Source organism: Elaeis guineensis, chromosome 2 (genome assembly GCF_000442705.2).
Source record: "Elaeis guineensis isolate ETL-2024a chromosome 2, EG11, whole genome shotgun sequence".
In the NCBI taxonomy this organism is placed as follows: domain Eukaryota; kingdom Viridiplantae; phylum Streptophyta; class Magnoliopsida; order Arecales; family Arecaceae; genus Elaeis; species Elaeis guineensis.
In genome coordinates this window covers 102,838,968-102,854,996 of record NC_025994.2, presented here as the reverse complement: position 1 = coordinate 102,854,996, position 16,029 = coordinate 102,838,968, and the positions used below count along the sequence as shown (strand labels likewise).

The 16,029-nt window shown below is 33.4% G+C and overlaps 1 protein-coding gene across 1 annotated transcript; it reads right to left on the bottom strand.

Moving 5' to 3' along the window:
* Nucleotides 1–32: 32 nt before the first annotated feature.
* On the bottom strand, nucleotides 33–8,906 carry LOC105032708 (peptidyl-prolyl cis-trans isomerase CYP37, chloroplastic). The gene is made up of 12 exons (XM_010907229.4): nucleotides 8,604–8,906; nucleotides 7,234–7,494; nucleotides 7,043–7,132; nucleotides 5,261–5,356; nucleotides 4,934–5,041; nucleotides 4,755–4,804; nucleotides 2,512–2,614; nucleotides 1,670–1,723; nucleotides 1,285–1,440; nucleotides 1,070–1,192; nucleotides 532–581; nucleotides 33–390 (listed from the first exon to the last, which is right to left on the bottom strand). Exons 1-12 carry the CDS (start codon nucleotides 8,889–8,891, stop codon nucleotides 279–281), a joined length of 1,491 nt encoding a protein of 496 aa, XP_010905531.1. The 5' UTR covers nucleotides 8,892–8,906; the 3' UTR covers nucleotides 33–278.
* Between the last annotated feature and the right edge of the window lie 7,123 nt (nucleotides 8,907–16,029).

The following is a 16,029-nucleotide window of genomic DNA, read 5'->3' as shown; positions in this document are numbered from 1 at the left end:
CAAAAACCGAAAAAATAAATTAGACCTGATGATACACAATAAATGAGCTTTTCACCAGAACTGACATGTATAACAAAAAAATGGAGGTCATGAAAGTATGCTATAAGCAACCCCAAGTGCTTGTGTTAAGCACATAATGCCCATAATTTTGATGTACAATAAATCCATAAGCAATTCATCAATGGCATGACCTGCAGCTACCAAAAAACAGATCCATGCCTTCTCTGGAGCAATGCCCAAACGAACAAAAGGAACATGATCAGCAGCAGCAGAGCAGATCAATTCGCATCTGGCAATATGAGGCGATCTTGACCATGTACTAATTTTGCTGATCGAATAAAGTCTCCCGTTTTAATCTGGGAAAGTACTTCTCTTCCAGCAGTTGTATACCTATGTATTGAAACAGCATATGTAGTAGGATTAGATTGAAAGGCATGCCTAATTCACACACTACTATATCCATACAGTTTCATGTCATTAATTGAAATAGGAATCGCGTATCATTTTGCATTAGAGGGTTTCAAGGAATACCCAAAAACAGAAAATTGACCTTCGTCAAAAGACAACCCGCCTAAGCCAGCCTGCAGGGGAGAAGGGATTTTGTAGACATAATATTGAGAATGGGCAAAAGAAATAGCATTTGCAGTGAAGATGGAATCATAATAAGATTACATAGCATGAATTCAAAGATATAATCAAAATACTCCAAATTACAGTAGACATACTGAACATGTTTTTCATGGAATGATTCAAAATTCTGATTAGAATGAAAAGTAAATTATAATTATGTTTCTTAATTCACAATTTTAGATGGATGAATTAGATAATCACGTGCCAACCATGGACTAACATAGTAACATCACACATGGATGCCAACCACAGGCTTTAGATTGAAAACTATCTGATGATAGGTTAGGCTCGACTGAAAAATTCATCGAAAGACTGTGTGTAGAATATCAAAAAGGAGACATTTAGAGAATCTAATATGTTAGGAGAAAGCCTATCAAAGACCAGTTACAAATCATTTCATTTAGTAGACAAATGAACAAAACTGTAGCACATTACTCACACTTCTCTTATCATAGAGATAGAAGAAAAACTGAGAAGGTGACGAGTAATCATCAGAGTCCACACTATGCGCCATTGCAACTGCTCCATATACTGATAACGGAAGCACAGGGAGCTCCCCATCCTACACCAATGGAAAAGAGAGGAAAAGAACTAAAATATGCAAAAACAGAGTTCTAATCACTGTAGCTAACTGCGAACATCCATAAAACAGACCTGAACACTGAGAGTTGTCTTGTATAGTGGTTCAAACTGTCCAGAAGGCATCACTTCTATGGGCACGCTGTATCCATATCTCTCAAGTTCATTATCTGAAAGAATTGCTTGGTTGGCACATTTCAGCCTCACCCCATCATATGCACCATCAAGCACCTAAAAGAACAACTTGATCTTTCAATTTGAAATTTCTGAAATTCAATGATGTAACTAAAAAGGCAACAAGTATTTACTTTAAATTTTATAACACATGCGATTTTAAAAAATAAGTTGTATATAAAGCATTTTGTTGCCATTAGTTCAAACTTCAAATTAAGCATATGCTAACATTTCCAAACAGAAAATGGAAAAGAACAAAGGACCAAGACAGATTTAACTACCTTACCAATTTTGCAAAATTTCCTGCCGTCAGCGGAGAAGAATATCCATCAAGGACCACCTAAACATGTCAACAGTGAATTGAAAAGGCATAGTCAAGCATAAAAAGTCATACTAAAAAACCGTTTCAAATTAAGGCCTATGAATCAAATATAGGAGTAATCATACTAGAACATAATCAAGTGAAAAATTACCAATATCATCAATTACTTGGAAGATTAAATAAAGAACCAGGTGTCTTGTCAAGGTAACATGTCACCATCAAAATGGTATCAGTTATTGCTATGCTGGTCGATACAGTAAAGTGGTTGGATGGCATACATTTTTCTTGGCCCTATGCTGCAAAAATGTTGTCAAAAATCCCTGCATCATAATGTGCTATTAGGTGCTCCAACCAAATCTTTCAAGGCCTCACTAGGCCAACAAGAGATATTGTCTACGAGATCAATCCATCTATAAACTTATTTCTCGATCCACCAGTTATGTAACTTGACAGAGCACTTTATATCTCTTCAAAGCCTACAGTATCATGCAAGGGCAAGTAGTGCCTAAGCAGCTTAACAGTTGAATAGAAGTGTTTCATTTCAGTTCATTAGATTTGTCAGTTTTTAGGCTAACACTTTTATGAAGTTAATTCTTTTCTGAAATATTTAGCTCTTTGACATATATATTGAGTGCAAGCACTGTTTATCTACTTAGGGGTTCAGCAATATGAAATCTGCTTCAATGCCAGTTCTCATCCAAGGTCAAGCCCTCCTACAAGAAAATATCCGATCTCATATACAGAAATAGAAGTTTATACGAGCTAATGTTAAATCTACGTCATTCATGAAGTCAACTTCAGCAAACCTGAACCGTAGCCAGGCTTTTTGGTTCACCACCAGCTGTCGGAAAGAATGTGGAACCATCACCTCTCTCAATGGTGAATTCAACAGTTCCCCTCCCTGTTAACCTACAAAGTGCATGCATACTATGTTATGCCTGATGTGAGTGTCAGTAAACATGCAATAGATTCCAGAACTTCAGCCTTTCCACCTAAGGCAAAATACATACATTGATCAAAGTACAGTACGACTAAACAAACTGCAAAGATTGTGTACATAAGACACTTTAACCTCCCCTTCTGCTGCATAAGACACTTTTACATTTTTATGTATAGGGCTGTTTACAATCAATCAATTAATCAAAGAAGCTTTTATGCTACTACAGAAAAATAGACACTAGAATATTGACCTTGACATTAAGCTTTCCAAAGGCAAGACATTACAAAAACCAAGAAATGCACCATATAGTAAAATTCAAGAAGCTAGTCTAAAATAATTTCTATTTGGATAATTCAGCACATTTGTTCCAATTACAAACAAGCCATGTTGAGGTTGCCTGAAACAATTGTATATCTGATTAGTGAATTACAAAACAGAGGCAAAAGAGACTAGAGATCTCTCAAGATGGATGAATGGATTAATGGATGGATGGGTGGATGAACGGAATCATATCTGATATATAGAAAATGTACAAATAGGCATCTCCACTCCTTTGATTAAAGCCTAAATTCCAATATAATGAATCCAAAACATCAGGCTATATTAAAATTTAAATTTGCCACTACCTTGAGGAAAATATGACAAACCTCTTTCTTAAATTAGAAAAGCTTTAGAATTATTACTCCAGTTTCATCATATATTCTCAACCAAGGTTTTAAATCCTATGGCACAAAGGTGTCTCAGTATTTTCATGCAACAAGATGCCCCATTGTCCCACCCCATCCCGATAGCCATCCCAGTCATGCATCCTGGTGGATATCCTCCATCTCTCACCCCTTCTTTCTTTCTTTCTTTCTTTCTCCTTCCTTCTTTTCTTTCTTTTTCTTCCATCTTTCTTTCTTCCCTTTTTTTTCTATCTTTTTGTCATCCCTTCCTTTCTTTTCATTTTTCCTTTTTCTTCTTCTTTCTCTTTCCTTCCTTCTTTCCTTCCTTTGTTTTTCTTCTCCCTTCGTTTCTTTCTTTTATTTTTCTTCTTCTTCTTTCCTTTCACTTTTTTCTTTTTTCATCTTCCTTTCTTTCTTTCTTTTTTCTTCTTCTTTCTCTGTATGGATGAGTCTTGGAGTCCCAACCCCATTCCAGTATCGTTTTCTCATAGGAATGATACAGGACAACCAGGATGCCCCACATCCTACCAGGACGTAAAACCTTGTTCTCAACCATTAACAACACAAATGAAAATAACAAAATCTTTCTTTGCATCTAGCTAGCTATATGAAGCTGGACCGTGATTTTTTTTTTGGTCCCTAACTTTCATACCCCTGGAACAACATTTGGGCACAAAATCAGCTTCATCGATATTAAAAAGCTAGACTATACACCCCACATTAGAATCCCAAGCAACATTTCCTTGACATTTGGCACTATCATCCATCTTCAATAACCAGTAATAGGACTTAGCAATGAAAGCAAAAGAAAACAAGGAGAAGAATTGCCTAACACAGACGGTCCACTAGATCTGATTTTCATGCCAATTCCAAGTTTCCAACCACATATCACCCAAAACGCCACCTTATAGTAGAAAAGTTGCTTTGAGAGCTTCAATCTAGTGTCTTACCATTTTTCATATGAAATTTCTGCCACTTGTTTGCATTAATGGGTCATAAATTCACATAGGATGTTTATTTTTTTATTTTGGGGGTGGATAATCCACATAGAATTTTTGAAAATTATTTAAAGAACTCATGAATTTCACCTATGGATTTCAAATGGTTGTGCATCTGTATATTCACTAAATGAATATACCAATCTCAATGAAACATTCTCTTCTTATCCATTTCTCCTCCCGTTTTTTCCTCCTTTTCACTCTCTAGTACTTTTCATTATCTTGATAAAACTTGGGTTTTACCCCACTAATCTCAAAAAAAAGAAAAAGGAATATATCAGAATTACTTTCAACATACATAACAAACAAATGATATAGTACATCAAGTTACAATACCAAGTATTAACACATAGAAGTCAAATTACAGAACCAATAAGTGAATGTCAAGCATTAATCTTAATGCCACGGCAGAAGAGGGGGGATGGGGGTAGAGAGCTTGATGTCACCTTGGATATTTCAAGTACTGCTCAGGCAACAGAAATGACAAGCCTGGAGCCTGTGCCATGAAGTGCACATATTAGACATCCATAAGTTTAAGATGTTACTATAATAGGATGCCTTTTGTCTTCTGACTCACATTTTCTAATGTTCATAATATTACATGAAATAAACTCAAGGAGGTTACCTGCAACAACTCCAGTTCCGCAACAGTATCAAGAGATGAAGACAGACCTACAGATACCTTATCCGGGTCCTGTTCCTTTATAAACTCAATGAGATTCTGCAATCCCCCCTGAAAATTTTACACAAAAAAATAATGTAGTCAGCAGCAAATCTTCCTTTAACTAAGTTGACCTCCATCTTCTATAACATTACATGGGATCCCAAAACCAAAACAGAAGTAGTGTCGATATGAAAGTAAAAACCAGATCGACCATATTGAGCTCCAGCATCAATTTGTAACCAATTTTTATGAAAAAAAAAACTTTTTATTTTTTGATGGCTGATACACCTTTCCATCTAGAAGAGAAGCATACAGCACAGAACCCTTTTCCTTAAATTCTTTTGGTATACTGCCCAAGATTGATTCTTTCTCCTCAGTCGCAATCTGAAGAGTGAAGACCAATAACAACTCTAGTTTAGTAGCAGATTCCATTGTTAAGAAAAGCAAGCAATGTAAATCAGAGTAATTTTAGTATATATTCACAGGATTCTTTACTAAAATTTTGGAAAAGTTATAGTCATAAGTTTTACATATTCAAATTCAAATATTTTAACTATAAAATCTGGCCATATTAGGACAGTAATTAAAAAGTACAACCATTCAAACAATACAGACCACATTATATGCCCAGTATCAGCTGTTATTGATATTGTGTAAGGAAAGAAAAAGCAATATGATGGGGGAAGAAAAACAATGTTAAATGCAAGCCATCTGCATAAAACATTATGCAACATGGGATCAGGGAAGCATATTTCCATCATCATAGTAATTCCTTGATTTCAGAAGATTCATTGTCCTTTAAGTCCACAAAAAATCCTAATTATTCTCTAAATTTCCACTAAAGATTTCAAGCATGACTTAACATAAAAGGTTTTCTTTTGAGTGATGTGCACAAGCACACACATTTACCTGAATAAGACAAGTTTTCTATGAACCCTAGAAATCCATAATCCGTCTATCCAATACTATCTAATCAGCTGCTAACTTTTTGTTCTTTAAATGATCCCGAACCTGGCAGTTTTGCACCCCAAATAAACCAAATAGCCTAAGTAGGTATCCACATTTTTCATCCTTCCACTGTCCAAATCAACCATGGATTAGACTCAACAGGTAAAGGTTGCTGCCCTTCAGCATCAACAAAGGAATATTGAAGCACTTCGTATCATCATCATATGCAAGAACCATCTTGTGCTTAGTAAGTGGAAAAAATCCCAATGTCATCATGTGTAATATCTATACCACGTTTCCAGCCTAGCTTCTAAAGGTTGTCAAGCATGAACTTTCAAGAAAATACACCAAGTTATTTACATGATAGCTTTTATTTGCAAATTAGTTATAGAATTGAATATGACAAGCCATACCTAGTCAAGAACATAGTGAACCCCACAACAAAGTCCCCCTTGACCTCCCTTTTCCAGCACCTCATCCATCCTGGATGAATTAGATGAATTGAAGGCTCTACTCAAATTGAAGCACCTTTATTTTCACTCTACATGACCATTAAATTACCACCATCCAGGGGATAGCAATACATTCAACCTGTTCATGTAACCTCTCCACTCTCTTCCTCATATCTTAAGTTTGCCATAGAATACTCCAGTCAAACAAAGAACCGGGCTATACCTCTGCAAACTCCTTTCTTCCCTATGCTTTCTAAGTCTTAACCTCTAGGATCATTTTCCTGGAGATGCTAGGTTCATCCTCTTAATTCAGTTGTTCATGTTTTATTACTCCCTTTTGAGTATCTTCAAATTATACCAATTGAAGAAAAATGTCACTGACTTTAATTAATCAAATCTAAATGACAATATTAGCACAGTAATGATGTATAGATTGAAACAAAAAAAGAAATGCACAATTCTGCAGTGTATGACCTGCTTTGAAGAACATTTCAATAGAAATGTTTCAACTGATGCTTAAATGAATTATATCACCATTATAGAAATAGAGACAAATTAATTTATCATATTAATATGTTCATAGCCAACAGCAGCATAAATTTCTAAATTCATACAGGTTAACAACATTTTGTGCATATGAATAGTGCCCAGAAGCTCTGCAACACAACACCTTTATTGCTTTCTTAACATCGCCTTCCATTGTACCATAAGGCTTTCTCTGAGGTATCCTTAACAAGTATGAGATGTCCTCCAGAGACTCCTGCAGGAAAGGTCAAATAGGTAATGCAGACATAGCAATATACTCTTAGCAAGAATCACCATCACATACTGATAACAGAACTTCAAGGCAAATATATGTACCTGTATTGCTTTCATGATTGCATTGGCAGGAATAGCCCTCCTCAATGCAAGTTCTCCAGTTCTTGGAACCTTTGTGTCAGGTGAATAAAGCACTGCATTTGCAGTAGAAGCAAACCATGGGCTCCAATTGCTCATAGATAGTGGAAATGATATTTGAGCAAATATAAGCATTGCAACAATTGCACACTTATGTCCCTTCAGTCCATGATATAACCATGAGAAGACTGATGACATTGGAATAAGACAAGAATCTGAAGACTCCTGGAAGAGAAACACTACCACCTCAATAAGCAGTCCATACTAGGTTCCAGAAAATTCATCAAATATAAACCATTGATTTCATCTGCATTAGCACATATTGGCACCTGTGAAATTGCAGAAACATGGTGCGGCAAGCTAATCATGCGATTTCTCATTATTAGCTTTTCGTATCAGTAAAACTGCAACCTTTTAAAAAAAGTTTTAATATTGATCATGGTGAAAACTATGAAAAAATATAATTAAATAAGAATGAAAGGTTAAAAGCATAATTGTTTAATGCATGCAGAAAGATTGTTTCTTTAATATTCTCTCACCGTTCTTTTGTAGTACAGATCCGGGATAAATTTGGCCACTTTATTTGTTTTTAGGAATTTCCCTCCCATTATTCAAATTTAGCATCTAAGCCTAGACTCTTTTCATCAATCAACATTATGCCAATCGAAAATAGAAGACACCAAATCAAATCTTCCTAAAAACAACCGGTACTTATTCAGAGAGATATTGCTCACTCTGTCAGCATAACTGCAATGTCACTGCACAATCTTTTTTTTTTTTAATGCCCAGCAAATTACCTCTTCTTGCTACCATATCATATGATCTGTTCAAATCATGGGAACACAACTATCACTTCCCAAGAATTCAAGAAGAATGAAAAAGAAACTTGTGAATCAATCTATAGAACCCTGGTTCATAACCGGATTATTTCAAGCAAATTTAAAAAAAAAAAAAACTTCTCGAATCACAAAGTCCGCACACGCTTATGTATTCGCAATTTATAAGGCCAACCCAACCCTACTGCTAACTATGGAACAAATACAAGCCAAGAAACGCATATCTCAGATTATTTGTCGCACATATCAATAGGTATTCGAAAATAATGGATGCATGAAATCCACTATTTCTATGAAGACAAATTATATCCAAACAGGAAGTCTCTCAATCAGAACAATCAGGCGCATCCAGAGCGGAGAGAAAAAGGAACGAACGGTTGCCATATAAAGAAGAGAAAGAAATAAAGGAACGTCTGAGGAGCGAAGAAAGAAGAAATAGAGAAAGAAAGAAAGAAAAGGAGATCAAAGAAGTTGTCACCAAAGAAGGAACCCATTTACCCGAGGGGGCGAGCGGTTCTTGGACAAGGGGTACTTGGACGAGGCGGTGGCGGAGATTCGAACGCAAGCGGCCCTCTTCCGGTCCGTCGGCCGCCACAGAAGAAGGGAGGGGATATGAGGAGCTGCCCGCTTCTTCCCGAGAAGAGAAAGGGCGGAGGCGTCGGACGACAGAGAGACATGATAACAGGCGAACGCCACCGGAGCCGCCGCCATGGAGAATGGGAAGAAAATAGCCGTTACCAGGCTTCCACTCCTTTTCTTTATCCACTTCAGTCCACCATGGACCATCCTCCCCCTTCTTCTCACCCTCCCCGTCCCATTTATCCGATTCCTCGTATTTGAATTACTGCTCTCGTAATTTGTGCGAATCCTACCGCCTCGGACAGGGGCAAGAGTAGTATAGATATATTATCTAATATAATATACTAATACAACGATGATATTATATAATATTTTATATATTAAAATATTATATTTTATTTTATTTTTATATAAAAATGGATGATTATATCTATCTTATAACAACATGATATATCTTATATATTTCATAAAGATATTTTTGATAAAAAATTTTAAAATAAAATATAATAAAATTATAAATTTTTATTGTTATATAATGTCTAAATCTACAATTATATTCGTTCTATGCAAATGTGTACAAGCTATTTCTCTAATATCATATTTAAATATTTTTTTTAAATTATATTATTATACGTTAGAAAAAATATGAGTGGTTACTTTCTGTTTATTTTTTAGATAAAATAATTTTGATCTATTATTTGATAGAAATATCATTTTATCTATATAAATTAATAAATTAAATAAATTTATTATTTTAATTATATATATTAAATTTTTTTTATTAAAATCAAGAAAGAATTAACAAATCAAGAGAGATATATTTATGTTATGGATTTTTTACGTGTATATCTTTTCAAATATTCAAATTTATATGAATATTTTTATAAAATTACTATTTATATATATGTTTCTGTAATTTTTTTTGCACATCTATCCATAAAGATATTTTAGTCATTTTAATTTTAAACTGTTAATTTTTAATAGTGTTAGATGATATGGGTACATATGCAAAAAAAGATATTTTATGAGAATACACATGTAGATATCAATTTTGAAAAGATATTTATGCAAATTTGAATGTTTGAGAGAGTATACATATAAAAAAAATTAATTTAAAAATTTGACTAATATTTATATTCATATCCATATCCGTTCAAAAAAAATGGATATGGATATGGATAGACAACTATCCGATCTACATCCGAATATCTGAATTAACATATAATTTTATATAATTTTATATAACAGTTATTAATTTTTAAAAAAATATAAAAATATTTAATCATAAAAATATATTATTAATTTAATTTATTATTTATTTACTAATATCTTTGATTCTATAGTTATAAAATTTGATTATCTAAGTTATATCTGTAATTATATCCATATTTCTAATATTCGAATTATATCTAAATTTATTTAAAATAAATATAAATATAAATTTTATATCTGAACAATATTTATATTTTATATTTATATTAGTTAAATAAAATAATTATAGATATAGATGTACTAGTATCTTATCTGATTTCAATCTTACTCTCAAGTCCAACTGCTTGGACTAAACTCTTGTGGGAAATATGTGGCAGCATATCGCAACGGTTAGCAAGTAGAGGCCTTTTGAGTCGATCATGGAGCCCAACCAAGTTCATGGGCTTGAAATGGGAAGGCCCATTGCTTTTTCCCGAAGGCCATCCATACTCTATGGAGAGTTGTGAACACATATGAGCCCAGCTAAATCCATGGGTTCACGATGGAAAGGCCCATCATTTTTTCTCGAAGTCTGTCCATACTCTTTGGAGACCAAAGAGAGTTATGAACACATATCATCATCGGAGAAATTACTGCAGGCAGTATAGAAAATCCAATATGGAGTGCACCATCTTATCTGATTGGTCTACGTAGCCATCATTTTTTAATACGTATTTAATACCTGCAATTTATTTTTTCGTTTGAAATTTTGAATGACGAAAATATTTCTCCTCTTTGAAAACAAAATTATGACATCCTGCGTCAAATTATGACTTCTTACACACAAGATGTCATAATATGGTCTAACAAATTATGACATCTTATGGCATATTATGACATCCTACATCAAATTATGATTTTCTGCACACAAAATATCATAATATGGTCCAGGATGTCATTATATGGGAGGGATATTTTTGTCCAACTACTTTCCAATACGTATTTAATACCTACAGTTCTGTCTTTTCATTTGAAAATTTTGAATGATGAATATGCTCCTACTCTTTGAAACAAAATTTATGACATCTTATGGTATATTATGATATCCTGTACTAAATTATGACTTCTTGCACGTAGGATGTCATAATATAGACATAAGATGTCATAATTTTTTTTAAAAAATAATTATATTTCATCATTCAAAATTTTAAACGAAAAAGTAAAACTACAGGCATTAAATATATGTTAAAAAGCAGTGGCTATATGGACCAATCAAATAAGATGGTATGCTCCATAACAAATTTTTTACACCATCCATGGGGCACAAAGAATTTTTCATCATCATCGAGCAACGCACTGTATAAACGAGTTGTTGTTTGTCTTCTCGACATCATTGCTGTTTAACACTGATATATTTCTTCGAGATCAAAAGTATCTTGTGGCCAGTGAAAAAATTAAAATTAAAACCAAAATCTACTAACATCCACCAAAATCAAAATGAATATATTGAACAACTTTTGTAATAAAAGAAATCATAATTGCCATTGAAAAAATTTAAATTAAAATCAAAAAATCGAAAACTGCCTCTCTTTATACTAGGATTTGTGGTAATGTAACTGTGGACGGTCTAAATTGGGTGTGATAGGAGGCTAGAATTATCTGGCAGTCATTCTTATGGAGTTAATAGTTATGATTTTAAGTATATATAAAAGATATTGAAAACCAAGTATCCTTGATTTCAAATTAAATTTCAAGATTGGTGTCGGATTCGGTTTCAGATCCAGAAATCATTAGAATCATACTTGAAATCAAAATTAAATGATTTTTAATTTTTAAATTCATCATCTAATTCATCTCCGTTCAATTTTATTAAAATCATCCCATTCAATTTGGGGATGGATAAAATATTTGGATACCCATCCCTATCCGAGATCTTACTGAACCAATGGAAATGCAACACAAAGTACCAACTTTGCCGTTGATAAAACCTGTGAGCAATAAGGTTTTGCTGCCGAGTCTCTAATAAAACAACCACCATGAACTGTCAGCCGCGACCAACTCCACGGTCTGCAACCTCATGAGTCACGAGGGGAGGAGTCAGCATCCTAGTAGTTTGGTTGCCGAAAACACCAAAGTCGGCTAAGAAATTTGGAGGTCGGTTTCATTATCGGTAGACATGAAAAGCACGAAAAAAAGGTTCCCTGTTTGTATGCAGGGCCGATCCTGATATTTTTTAGGCCTGGAGCCAAATAAAAAAAAATTATTAAAAATTGATATATTTTAAATATTAATTATTTATAGCAGATTGAAAGAGGAGGATTGAAGAGATTTACTTGACTTTTTGACGGATTTTGATCTGATTTTTGACGTCCAAAATAAGAAAGAATCACCGATGGACAGCAGAATAGGATGAAAAGATCGGAGACGGAGAAGGAGGAGGAGGCGGGGGAGAGGAGCTACAAATTGTGAGAGGGAGAAGACGTTTGATTTATCCAAAAAAGCCGTTGGAGTGCTGGGACTCGGGAAAGGAAGAAGACGTTTGATTTACCCAGACAAAAAAAAAAATAGGGGCCTGGGGCGGTCGCCCGCTTTGACCCGCCCCAGGGCCGGCCGTGTTTGTATACTCCAAATATCGGGAGCATGTAAGAGTCAAGCAGGTAGTCCATGAAATGGCTCTCCTAGATTTGTCTTCAACCTAGACCTATGTAACATTTTAAACATATATATATATATATATATATATATATATATATATATATATATATATATATATATATATATATATATATATATATATAAAAGAAACAATCTCAAGGCCGATAATTCTTATGTTACAATGCTATGCAAAGTTCATTTCTCGTGTCAATGGAGAGCCCTGTGAAAGCTATGCGGAGAAGCGTGTAGGAGCAGTGCCAAAGGTGGGGTACGAGTCTGGTAGCTTCTGCTGCGTTTTTTATATACACCCACATGTGCTTCAGCATTGCCGGCTCCAAAGACTCATTTGATTTGTGGGAAGTAGAGGAGAGAAGAGGTAATTTTTGAAAAGTAGAAAGAGAACTTCTTATTTAATTGGAGTTTTAAGAGAAAAGAGAGTGAAAAAAAATTCTTTCTATGAAAAGTCACTCCTCATATTTCATGAAAAGTGAAAATCCATGAAAGAAGTGGGTTTTGAAACTTCACATAAGATAGAAAGGGATAGTACTTTTTTCTTTCTCAAAATATCTTTTTAAAATCTACAACTAAAATTTTATAAAATATCATGGATAGTTTAGATGAAATACTGAATAATGATAATATAATATTATCCTAATATTTATATAAATATAATATAATATTTATATTAATATTATGATATTATTATATTTTAATATTTATACCAATATAATATTTTTTTATTAATATTAATATAATATTTATATTAATATATTAATTTTATATTAATATAATATTATATTTATTAAGATACTAATAAATTTATTATATTAAAATATTAATATTGCATGAACATAATGTAATATATATATATTAATATAATAAATTATTATGATCTAATGTTATGTTATAGCATATTAATATTATTTTTATATTAATATAAATATAACATTATTATTTACATAAAGTTTATGAGAAAAAACATATGGTCATATTTTCTATTAAGGGTATAATAGGTATTTTATAAATTTTTTTCAAAAAAATATCTCCTCAACCAAACATAAGCTCTGGGGGAATGGCTTTCTTCATCGACCTGCTAAAACTGAAGTAAATCAACTTTTTTATGATATTTATACTTTATATGATGAAAAATTTACAGATTTAGTACTTCTCATTCATAAACCTTCGTTTCTTTTTCTAGTACTTTTCATTCATCATCTATTTTCTTATTCATTATATATAGAAGACATACACATGCTTCTTCAAATTCATCTACATCTTTATCTTTAAGCAGTGAACTTGAATTTTATTTACAAAATATTTTTTCAACTGTATATGATGAAAATCAAATAAAGAATCTTGATATATTAGCCTCATCGAAAAATATTAAAAATTAATATTCTATAATGTCCGTCATTGCACGTGATATCTTAGCTGTGTCGATGTCTACAGTAGCATCGAAATCTATTTTTAGTACAGATCGATGTGTTCTAGATGAAAAGAGTCGGATGATCGGTAAAATAATTGAGATGCTGCTTTGCTTCAAAGATTGGTTGGATGTTGAGACAAAACTTCAAGATAGACATAATACAACATTCACTGATAATAATGATACAAAGATAAAGGTGGACATGATACAACATTCAATGACGACGATGATACAAACACTACTAATATATGACGATCAGTAAGATTTTTAATTATTAATTTTTTATATTTATAATTTTTAAAATTTTATTTTTTAATTATTGAGATAAGTCATCTCTATTTCTTCTCTCTCCCTCATTGTATTCTAGAGGTCAGGCCTAGCCTTCTCCCTCTCTTGTATCATTTTGATTGTTATTAATAAATTGATAGGGGTCTATACCAAATCCCCCATCATTATAAGGTAGTTTTTTTTTTTTTACAAAAAAATCCAACGTCTATAATTAATTTTACTTCTTAATGCCTTTTAATTTATAAAGAAAAACATACTTTTTAAATTCAAAAAAAAAAAGATCGGACCAGCACGCGGGCCGTGCCGGGCCTGGCCCACAGGCTACAAACCCTCAGCCCAGCCCAAGCCCTTTTAATTAGTGGGTTGTGCCTATAGCAATCGACGGGCCATGCTAGTGCTGTGCCTGACATGGCTCGATTTGTGCTAGGCCGGGCCATGTAATGGGCACCCAATCCATTGCCCATGTCTATGGGAGAAGAATCAAAATTGGTACAAGTGGTAGGGACGATTGAAAGGGAGAGCCGGAGAGGGCGTTGTGTAACAAAAATAGATGCGAATCAAAACCTGTTTGTAAAATTCATGAATTTTTTATATAGTTGAGAAATCTTTTTGAGGCTACATGATCGAGAAATTGATTTAAAATTATTGTTGCAAACTCCCAAAATGGGCTTGAGGTCAGCTAAATAGCTGGAGCTCCACACTAAACACTGAATCAGCAAACAAATCCTTTCTAGGAGGTTTTCCCACAGAAACTTTCTGACACTCAAGTCAATCATAGAATCTGAGAATAGCAGAAGAGAGCAGTATAATAAGTGTGGAGATATACTTGAGAGACTTACCTGAGGATCCCCTATCTAAGGTTAATGGTTGCTATTGTGATCACACATGATAGTTGGTATGCATCCAAGGTGAGCTATTGTGCTGCAGTTTTAGGTGCACTATCTGCGTCACAACTATTGGATTTCGGTTTCATGCATATTTATCATCAAGTATCTCAGGCTAATGCGCTTGTAGCTTCAAATCGGCTATAGTTGAGGTGATATGGTTGACTTTACCAATCCAAATTATCTTCGATTTTAATCGAGCTTGGATGGAATATTTTCCACATCAAAAATGGATGTCATGTTTAGTCTCCAGTCTAACTATAACTTGAATCTAACGCACAATACAAATCATTGACCATACATCTTTAAGGACTAGTTTCTCTCAAAACTAAATAGTTGGAGTTAGTTGTTGGTACATACAGATTGTAGTATATTTTTATGTGATTTAGAGTTTATCTCTTTTTGTATATAGCCAATCGAGATTAATTACTTATATATGTTATTGGAGCATATATTTTATATTTAGGGCTAGTCATTTTTAAGACTTGTCGCAAAATTTATCGTGGCTGTCTGTAGTTACAAAGAGTGTCAAAAGAATAAAAAAAAAAAAAATTATAGCTGAGCTTATTAAAAATTTCATAAAGGATCCCCTCCGTATGATGCATTTATGACTAGTTTTTATATTATTATTTTCTTGAAAGCTGAATTTTTCAATTATTAAACATCTATTATCGATCATGGATTTTTGTCCTAAAGATTTTCCAAATTAAGTTTCTTTACAATGCAATAGTATTCGGTGCTTATCTTAATATTTTTTTCCCATTATATATGAACATGCTTGATCCAATTGGGGGTGTAGAGTTCCTAGGATGCTAGCTCATTTTTCCTTTGTTTTGCCCTTTTTCAGATGTCAGGAAGTAGCGCAAATAAGTTACTGGATGTGTACCGAAAGATTAGCACT